The sequence below is a fragment of the Bombus pascuorum genome, chromosome 2 (assembly GCF_905332965.1).
Source record: "Bombus pascuorum chromosome 2, iyBomPasc1.1, whole genome shotgun sequence".
Classification (NCBI taxonomy): Eukaryota; Metazoa; Arthropoda; class Insecta; order Hymenoptera; family Apidae; genus Bombus; species Bombus pascuorum.
This window is the reverse complement of record NC_083489.1, coordinates 1122828-1134232: the sequence shown is the minus strand read 5'-3', so window position 1 is coordinate 1134232 and position 11405 is coordinate 1122828. Positions and strand designations below refer to the sequence as shown.

General features: G+C 32.9%; 1 protein-coding gene across 2 annotated transcripts; it reads right to left on the bottom strand.

The window, feature by feature from the left end:
* Positions 1–430: 430 nt before the first annotated feature.
* LOC132904587 (MAPK regulated corepressor interacting protein 2-like) lies at positions 431–2946 on the bottom strand. Of its 2 annotated transcripts, none has more exons than XM_060955208.1 (4): positions 2730–2946; positions 1618–1724; positions 1410–1535; positions 431–1319 (listed from the first exon to the last, which is right to left on the bottom strand). In XM_060955208.1, the coding sequence occupies exons 1-4, from the start codon at positions 2732–2734 to the stop codon at positions 1243–1245; spliced, it is 315 nt and encodes a 104-aa protein (XP_060811191.1). In that variant the 5' UTR covers positions 2735–2946; the 3' UTR covers positions 431–1242. The 2 variants fall into 2 exon arrangements, with proteins under 2 accessions (XP_060811191.1, XP_060811190.1); XM_060955207.1 differs by lacking the exon at positions 2730–2946 and adding an exon at positions 2070–2260.
* Positions 2947–11405: the final 8459 nt, after the last annotated feature.

Here is an 11405-nt window from a genome sequence, read left to right as displayed (position 1 = left end):
TTTGTAACATGTAACAGTATCGAACTAGATTCCTCATTCTAATTATAATAATACTTTTCCTATTCAATTGTACATAAAAAAATACCACTAGAAGTAATTGGTAAAGATGTCCACAAGTTTAGAAAAACTTTAATTGTTATGGTTGCTTATTATTAAAAATGTTACGAGTTGAATCTTACATATTATAATATAAATTTATACACGTATAGATGTACATTACATATACATACATACATAATAAATGTACATAATTGCATCGATTTAATTGTATTTAAAATCGTAATAATTATCACATTATTTTGAGTACGAATTGAATACTTATTTGTTTTCGCCTTCAATAGCGGTGCACTTTACTACGTCCTCGTACGTGAATAAACTTTCTTTTAGAGAATCTCAAAACATTTATCCTGTTTACTTTTTTTTCTCTTTCTTTTACAATAAAGTGCGATTTCATTACACGTTTGTAAATGGAAAAATTTATTAAAAACTGTGAAATGCAATTCGTGGAAAAATACATATATGCAATATATGCATAAGCCTTAAAAGGTAGTCCAACTTCCCTTCTCGTACATTTCCTTCGATCGAAATCTATAGAATTTATATATAACTCATGTGCTCTTGATTCAGCATTCTATATGTAAGTTTTTAATTACAAAGGTGGAAAGACGAATTACTCTAAGGTTTTCATTATTACATAATGAAAATTTGATTTATAATATAAACTCACAGTTATATGTTTGCCTTATGTTGGCAAATAAAATAAATAGTTTTAGCATGCACTGTATTTCTGAGTTATTCATCGCGCTGAATCTCAAATCTTAGAAAGACATTTTTAGAAACAGCTTAATTGCAATTTTTTATGTAAAATACTTTTAAAAACACGACAAGTAAAAAGGTCCAGGAAAAGGCAATATTATGTTAAAATATGATAAAAGATTAGAGGAATGTCATATTCATACTAATATGTATGTTTCCATAACCCTGCTCTTTCCCTTTCTCTTTCTTTCATTTTTATCTTTGATTATTTGCTAATATCCTATTTTTGTTATCAAAAAGATTCAAAATTGATTGCTAGATACTTATTTATACCTATACTACTCTCTTTGTGTCACTTATCTTTGAGTATATAATAAATCCTTTCTAGAAATGGAAAAATTTTCTCCGGCAGCTCTGAATTTATTCTTTCTGTTTCTTATGTCTATTTGAGAATGTTCGATTATAATCAATATGTCGAGCCTGGCACTAGGAATTTGCATTTCTAGTAATACTTTGAACAACGCGTTGTCCCCACCAGGCTTCAAGGTTAAATGGCTCAAAATCTAAGATGACAGATAAAACATTAATTAGATTAAATTAACATATGAAGAGAACAGATGAAAACTGACATATGCAACAAGACTACGACTTACCTTTGAGTTGGGGATTTGGTTCTCGTTCTTGATAATATGTGACAGATGCTCCATTTCTATAATTAGAAGAATTACTATGCGGTTGATTGTGGCACATATCTAATTCTCTTGATACTGTATTCCATGCTGTAAACAGAAATTTAGAAAATCTTAATAATAAACAAAATTTATTTACAAGTATTAAGGAAAAGCGATGTACGATACTTACAATCATAAATGTATTTAATTAAATCAAAATGTTGTGCTACAGTTTCAGACTGATGTCTGGATGGGATCGAGGATGGTCTTTTCCCATTCATCGTCATTTGTCTACCACTATAAAACAATATTTTGTTAAAGTCACTAAAACAATATTATTTAAAATATAAATATAATTAATATACAAAGCACAATCACCATATTAACAGCAAAGACTAATACTGAACTACCGTATTACGTTTACTAGATATATTCTATTTTAAGCTTTAACGATTTTGTGTGCAATTAAAATAAATACAACTACGAAATATAAAGCGATGAATGCATTGGTATTTCGTGGAATTTACAAAACTTGATAAGATAAATAAAAACATACGTATAAAATATTTAAACATAAAAATCAACTGAGAAATATTAGAATTTATTGACATCTGTTATAATAATACTTGGACTATAGAATACCTCTTTGTGTAATGAAGGGACGCCATTTTGTTATAACGCAACTAAAAATATAACCTTTTACTTCACATAATAATATTTCAATTAATATCTATCGCACAAAATACGATAAAAGAATCTGTACGTAATCTAAACTTCATAAGAGGAAAGGAACATTCGATAAGATTAGAATAATTAATCATCTATCAGTTCATAATATATAAGCGTCTATATTTGTCATAGAAGCCACGTATACATATATTTAGGACTCATACATATTTCTGACGTCTCTATCAAAATCTCTAATACAGGAAGCAATGAAAAATTATTGTAAAAAGACTGGGATTAACAGACGATTAACGATATATTTAACGCGTCAGGAAAGATACGCAATAATTAATAATACGAAGCCTACTTTCGAAGAGAAAACGTAGGGAAAATGGCGACTCTTGTATGACAGTTACTATTATGTTTTCTGATTCCCGCCTGTTTCTCCCTCTATCTATTTAACATTGTTCTGTTCACGACTTTCACGGCAACGGAACGATTGGCGATTTGCCAAAAATAAAGATTACCCGAGTGGACAGATGGAAATTGGAAATCATGTATAAAAATTACAATGAGATGTAGAGAATAAAAACGTAGAGACACGGGAATAAAGAAAATCGCTTTTACGATAAATACCTCATTTTGTCCGTTCGATGGTGAATTTTTGTACGAATAAAAATTCGTGGACAATTAGGGTTATTTGATGAATTCTCTGAACAAAACTATAAATATGTAATACACGTATATAAATAAGCGAAAAGCTGTAACGAGGAAGAGCGTTTGTTTCTCGTAACAGCTGCGTGAAGCTTTCTCTGAAAACTGTCAACAATGACGGGTTGAGCGTTAACTCGGACGGTAAAATAGAATGTGAAGTCGGTGGCGACAATTCAGCAGTATAAAGATAACCGCTGTTGAAGAATACAGCCACGAGGTAGCGATACTGTAGCGTTTCTTCACGCCATCTTTGAAGTGTGCTTTTTGAATCGTGGAACGAACATGTAACAATAATTTCTGTTTGTATGTGATTTGAAAATCAGTATTAAATTGGAAAATGTGACAACTTCAACAAATTCGATGCCATCTTTCGGCTGATGTGATCTTTTTGGTAAATGATTTGCAATTATGTTTTATTTTGATTTATCTAATCTTATGATATTACGATAAGATTGCAAATAAGATCTATGTTCGTCAATGATTTTGATATGTTCTCTACGATTTCGAGCGTTCAGTCGAAGAATTGTATGAAATGCTTTTAGATTAACTGAAATATTAACAAATTCGTGACAATCAAATACGTATTTGAGTAACTACATGAAATACTTTTAGATTAACTGAAATATTAACAAATTCGTGACAATCAAATATATATTTAAGTTTAAATAATCATATTTAAACATGCAGTCAACCATCAAAACTTCTAAATCCTGCAACTCACTGATTGGGGTTATGTTGGCCACTAGAACACACGATCAAGTCCGTAGACATTGTGTATTTCCACTGTTTTATTTTTTCTGCTTAGATTAGGCATTCTGAGGGTATTTAAAACTGATACGATAAAAGGGCATAGTTATATCAAAATCGAAATAATTTTTTATGTTTTTCCATTTTTAATTTATTCAATTTGATCCCTCTAAAACTTGTTGCAAGTAAAATCTTTGACTTCTTTAAAATCAATATTTCGTATGATATAAAGTTTCCTATGTTGCACATTATTTACCATAACAGCCATGTATTATACATAAAAAGAACCATCCACATGTATAGTTTTCTATTTGTCAAAGTTTTCGATCTAATAGAATTTAAACGAAAAGTAGAGAGATAACGTAAGTATATTATTTCCCTTCGTACGCAGTAAAACTCTTATAAAATTGCACGTTCGCGGGAATATGTGTTTTCATGTTTCATTTACTACAACGATGCACTTGAAGATAGACATTCGCGATATTGTCGTTCGTCACAACTCACGTTCACAATTTTGTAGTCACGAAAATACCGATTTCACGATAAGTTTTGTACCTAATAATACGTTCCTTTGAAACTATCGAATTCAAATTTTCGAAAAATTTGCATTTTAAATAACGCAATCTGATGTAAAATGCACGTATGAACGACCACTGTGCGTATATCTATCTAAAGGATAACCTACAAAAAGTTAGAAAATTATTTCTTTACAAAAAGTGGGCCAAAAATAAAACATGTTATTTCGTTAAATTGTAGAATGAAGCATTTAAAAGGAAAAATATTAATTTTACAGTAACATCCAAAATGTTACCAATCAAAGCTGTGTAATTTGAAGGGTAGAGATGCAACATAAAAATTAATTTTATGGAAGACACTCTCTTTTCTTTGAACGATACCTTTTTTAATTGGAATTGGAATTACACACTTTTTTTGTGATCTTGTTAGGAATAAAAAAATCGATAACCTAACATACATTTTGCTCACTCTACCGTAGAATTGGATGTAGTTTCAATATACAGTACATAAAGGCAGCTACATTGCCTGTTTTAACATAGCATTATCATATATCTTTTTACAGTAATATATTTTTTTACTTCAAACCTTCATCGGTACACTACGGATTTTTATGCAAATTCGTATTGTTAAAAATATGACTAAAAAAAGGAAAAAATAGAACCTCGATAGAAAATTGTTTTCATCTATCAAGTGTTGTAAAAAACACTACACCTACCTTGGTTGTTTTACATATTTTTTCATATTATGCGAATTCTGTGCAATCTTGCAGTTTCAAATTTCCTATCAATGCATAAAAACCCACAGTACATTGGGTACATTGACAGAATTGTTAATAAACAAACTACTAATCAAAACTTTTTGGAAAACGCCCGAAGAAACGTGTTCCAAATTATTCAGCATTTATGCAGAAGGTTCAATTCTTTCATATACTTCGAGTAAATTGTTTCAATAAACTCGCTAGATTTTTCATTTAAATTGCATAATAAGCGTATTATTGATAATATCGCTAATGGTATTAATAAATATTTTTATGTAATTAAGTTGGGATAAAAAAAAGAGACGCTATATCTTAAATAGCAATGAAAACTATATTTCGTCGTTTTAAGAGTTTACATATTTGAAAGGAATACTTCGCGAAACCCGAGTGGCACCTAAAGCATTTTAGACATTTATCTGAAATGCTCGTACTCGTAACGCCATTATCTCGGACATTATTCGTTAAAATATACGATAGCGTGTCGGGTTATATTTGACAATACTATAACGTGGCCTCGATATATCCACATATCGCTGGCACCATCGCCACGACTTCAGTTGGTTGAGTTTCACTTTCAGTTAACCAAAGGCCTACTAGTCTATTTCTGCAATCCCGACGTTCAATACGATTTCAAAGGATCCTTGTCACCCTTTGTGATTCCATCGTAGGAGATAGCAAAACTATGTGCTACCCGTCTTAAATGACAGTGATCAGATATATCAATTTGATTAATACAGGGATAGCGTTAACTCCGAGCATCAACTCGTTATACGAATTTCACGTTCAAGTAATGATTGAAGAGTCATATACGTACTTGCATAAACTGTAAAAAACGTGAGCTGTACATTGGATATGAATAATTTTAATTATTGGAGAATCTTCTACGGATTGAATGGAACTTTTATTAAAAATTTGGTCTACAAGTTTATATCAAAACTACGATGGAAAAGGAAGGAAAAATGTCAGCCTGTAACGAAGGAAGTGTGATATTGTTCGTTTGGTATATTTGTATCTAGTTACATAAACGAATAAATATTCGTAACATAATATTACATAATAATTTTCCTTCAGATTCTTAACTTAAGTTTGTTTCTCTAGCAATTAATTATTGGTATAACACATACCTGGTCTGTGATATAATCATTTCCTTTGAATTTGATGTCGTTAGTTATTTTCTCGAACATGTATATTTCTTGCGAGAGTTAGTCGTTCAGAAGATATTTGTCCAAAGCAGAAATTTCCTACTTTGTAACAGGAATTCCATCCCCCTCAAAGAGTTTTACCTAAAGATAGTTGGTAGAAACTGTCTCTTTATCGAGAGTATCCAATCTGTCTCACGTTGACACAAGCAACGTGGAAGCTTGTCAATTAAATCGAAGCGTCACGCTGTTGCGAATTAATTACGTACGACGAGAAGAAAAATTAGGCTTTACGATCGTATTACGACAATTTTAAAAGAACCAAACGATTTTGAGACACACTGTGGTTAGTAATAGTAGTAGTAATCTTCTACTTGTCGATTGAAGCTAAATTGAGGCTATATCTTAAACCTATAGATACTCATATTTCCAAATACTTACATATAATTTAATTATATTTGTCTTTGAATTGTGAATTTGTGTTTTCAATCACGACGAAGAAAATTCAGCGAGGAAACTTCAAGAATTCATCAGATCGCAATGTTTTACAACTCATTGTTACCGAAGAAAGCAAACAAACGAGTTCAGTCTGCGAATCCATTTGAAGAAAAATTTAATTAGAAGTCTAATGAAAATCGAAACTTGTACGTACAACACGTGAATCGATTTCGAAATACGTGCTACATTAATCATAATAACTCAACAATATAGTTAAATGAAAGTTTTATTCGATGGTTGCCACAGAACTAGATACTAAATCTTCTTTATCTCCCATATGGGACGTTGAAACCCGATCGGAATGGCAAATCGATGTTCTTTTGGGGAATTGCACTGGCCGAAAGGGACGTATCTAATGTGTATCGTCGAGGACATAAATATCAAGAAAAACCACATCAACAGCAAGCTCACATGATCCTCGAAGACAATGATCCTAACAGGCTCAAGTAGTATTGGCTCAATGTTATTGTGTAGCACTACAAGAGGCAGTTGACCTAAATGGACCATAACTGGTGTGCGCGCGCGCACGCATGTGTGTCAATATACAGGCTCATTTCCGGATATTTGAAAATCGATTACATCAGTAAACTATAATAAAGTATACCGGTTGCACAGCGTCACTGAAATGAAACGAGATTTTGATACAGTAAATTATATCATTGGAGAATATATGAGATTATTGCCACACGGAAACGATGATTGAAATATTACGATATTCTCGTTCAATATCTCTGAATTTGTTATTTGGAAACCATCGAATAAAACTTTTAATATAGCTTGGTATGCGTTGTATTTAATAAATTTTATCGACACAAGATTACGTATCTTTCTGTAGATTCCAATTTGTTTTTTTTTTTTTTTTTCTTTTAGGTACATATATTGTATTTTTATTAGCAATCAGAATATGATGTACTCTATAGGCTCATGTGGAGCTTCCAGAAGCTGCTACTCTAAATCTCGTGACAGCGACTCCTCCAATGACAAGTCCTTTTACAACAGATAAAAATGAAGAAGTGTTCGTTCTTTGATATTTTATGAACTTGAAACATGTGCCCAATGTATGAAGCTACATAAAGTTGTACGGTTTGTTTTAGTCAGTGATTGTTATATCTACCGGTGGAATAGAGATTATGCGATTCATACCAAGATCCAGACTCTTATTGTTGAGACCAACTGATAACAGGATGATTTAATAGTCTTATTGCGAGAGGAAGCAGCATCAGAAATTCTATTAGTTCGACAGAACTTCATTCGTTGAGAATAACTTGGTGATACGCCACGTTGTCACAAACGTTGGAAAGCGGTATTGTATCGTCAAATTGAGCGCAATTGCGCGTGAAAGAAACTTGATACTAATTTTCACGCATAGGAAGGATGAAAATCTCTATATGTCATTTTTCATAGTCGTTAGAAATTGTAATAGATTAAACTATGTGTATCTACTTCGTTGGAATCTCGTTTCAAAAATTTCAATTGTATTTATGTTTTTTAAAGTATCCAATCTGTCCAACGTAATCAGGATTAATTATAAATTTCGCATAATCGCCGTGTGCGTACGTTCTCTGATAATAGCAGCGTACTTAGAATAATTATAGTTCATTTATGAAGCTAATTCACCTCATAAACTATGGCTATAATCGTGTTTCGTATAATTTGCCACGTTAAAAAGATCAACGTACATAATTGATTTTCAAGCACGATATCGACTTGGATTACGTGGCTATATACATGTATTTCTTAATTTATCTTTCCATTATAGGGTAATATAATAAGTTATTATGTAGTTATAATAATCTCCATCATCGATCATCGTAAGTGGTCGCTTTATGCGATAGAAATATCCGTAGACCGTGCCAAACTGTTCGTTACAATGATTTCGTAGTTCTAGCTGGTGATAGCGGTTTGCGGTTCCTTTTGCCCAAAATAATTTGTCGTGGATTACCTTCGTTCGATCCGTTCGGTCACGTATGACCGAAATTGACGTAACGTAACTTGAAACGTCAGTGGAACTTTATCGACACTTCAGGACGTTCAAGCTCTTGTTTCAAAATCACGATTAAAACAAAAGCGGTAATTTCGTTTCGTATTATCGGGTGAAAAATATCTGAATGAAATAGTTAGGACTATTAAAAAGCTTGAAACTTTTTCGAAAAGAGATAATTAAATTTTTTAAGTAAACGAACGCGACTTTTGCAAACTAATTTTCTTTCAAAGCGTGTACTTGTGTTGTCGCATATTGGCGAAAGGATCGTTCGGATCTTTTTAGAAAATGAAAATATATCCTCGAGACATTTTACAAATTCTGATGTAGTACGTCGGGAAATTTGTTGTTCTACATTAAAGTTCTGTTTATACGTACAGAGGGTAACATGTTATGATTGTTGAATTATTATCCGAGCCAGCTTGAAATGCTGTGAATAGTTTCTTGTTACGTAACATTTGCGAATCTCTATGTTCTCAGTTTACGTATTATCTCACGCATTCTATCGTAATTTAAGCAATTACAAGTTACCAGACTATTCTTATGATTAATATTAATAACCAATTAATAGACCATATTCTAAAATATAACGGTACGAAGATTTTAAATAGGAAGCATTCGTCTTCTCGATTAAAAGAGATACGATAGTTAGAACGTTCTCAAATACTGCTTAATTCCTAAATATCTTCTTATATCATCCATTAATTACAAGATATTTACGTTAATTTCTAACAATGGTCTACAATTTGGGGATATTTGCACATGCGTGGCTGTGGAATTGTGGTCATGGCACCGGAAATTAGTTATAGAACGGATTATTACATTATTGCGTAATCGCATAACAGTACTGAGTCAACATCTAAGTACAAATCTATATACAATATTGCTCGATAACGCTGAAGCGAAATTACATAGCCATAAATAAAATTATTTTCGTATCTATCGGTACATGCCATAGACATGTAGATCCAAACTATTTGACTAACGTTTGATAAGTGAACGTGAAAGTCGTCACGTGTTGCGCACGCACACGCAGACTATGAATACTTTCACGAAATCAAACAAACGCGCATCCATTGTGACAACATGCGCGCGAACATCGATTTTCGATACGCGATACTCGATACACGTTCCACCCTTAACATCTTCCCGATCTGTCCCTTTTTCACTCTCCGCTTTTCACCCTTTATTTTTCTCCGTTTTCTATCCGTATTCTCCGCGGCCTTGCATTGTTTCCTTCTTTCTGCATCGCCTCCGTTCACATCACTTGTTCTTCGTTCTAAATTCACCGGCCGAAAGAAGAGCAAACACGCGCGTTCACGTTATTCCGCGGTAGCCAATAATAATCTTCGTTGTTTCCTCCTCTTCGCGGCATGAAAAAGGCACGACATGTACAAATATTATGAACAACGCGTATCTGTTTTGCATTTTATGGCTCATCGCGTACTTCCATGTTCGCCGAAGGAACAGCTGATTTGTTCTTTTTCCCTCCTTTTTTTGTTCCCACAGCACTGGGTAGGATTTCTAAGGAAAAGTTACTGGCTTAGATCTTGACTGGTGTTTGTTAATATAGGGAAGAAAAGAGGTATTGTCGCGCAAAAACAGCCGGTAATGTTCACGGTGGAGAGAAATGATATGTCGCGTTATTTTTATTGTTGTACTTGTCTCTTTGTTGAAACGACGCATTCACTTCGTTCAATTAAATTGGCCGTTGATGTTAATATATTTCATATGTATATTTTAGGCGGAAAGATTCATTGGCTACCTGTCTTGCATTTCATCATTTTCTTGTTCGTTTCCTTAATATTTTTGTATTTGTCGCGTATTTTTAGTATGAAGGCATCTAGTCTTTTCGAAAGGTCAGCTACTAGGAAGTCTAAGGCTTTTAAGGTTAATTAATGCCAAGGTAATGTGAAGGCAAGTAATGCGAAAGAGGAGCGAATTTCATTAACGTTCTTGATCTTTGAACGAAACCGCATCGAACGTTTCCCAGCTTAAAAATCTAATTCACTGAAACAGAAAATAAGGGAGAGCTTTTTAACTGAATTAAGAGTTTCTCCATCTGTACGTTGCTTTTGGAAGTTTTTGCGAATCAAATTCGTTAATAGAGTACAGTTTCATTATTTCCTTTCATTTTGTATCGAAACTAACTTTCCTGTAAGGGGCATCTTCTTGAGTGGAATCTTATTTACGAATGTACTTTTTAAGATTGTACGTGTATGTATATACTTTGAGTTTCTGGTAGTTTGTCTGCTACTTATCGCTACAGAATGGAGATATTCAAATTTTCTTCAAGCGTAAGCTTTTCAATTTTTAAACATTAATTTTGCCTCTAAGTTTTTTGTAATATAATAGAATTTTATTTGATAAACTTTAGTTTGTTAATTAATAATGCACGACGTAAAAGAACAGATAAGTTTGTTAACGCAGCAAAACGCGATCTTTTTGCCCGAGTTTGTTACGAAATCAGGCTGAAGACAATGCAAATCCACTCCTTCGAAAAGTATATTTTTTGTCCGCCAGGAGCTATTCTTCCTCGTGAAATACACCAAAGAGTTAATATGTTTGTTTCGAAAGAAATAACTGATTCGGCCTGAGGAATGTTCGATCGGTTAATAAATCACAGCCCTTCGAATGGAAAATGATATGCCGTGACTGAAGGGGAAATGCAAAGAACGGTAGTCTTGAAAAGAAACCTTTCGGTATAGCGAAATATTTTTACTATTTTTCCCCTGTTGCCTCTTTGAATGTCAGATTTCCATCGGTGCAGAAGATGAGGAAAAAAGACACCGAAATATTTCTTCCGGTCAGCAAACCCGATGCTTGAAAAGATTTTCGATAGCCAGACTATCGGAAATTTTGTAGCGAAATATTCAAGTTGTTACATTTCCCAGAGTGAAACGCTAAAACGAACCATCGTCGATCGTAATTATCACACCAACCTATACGTTTCGATTTCT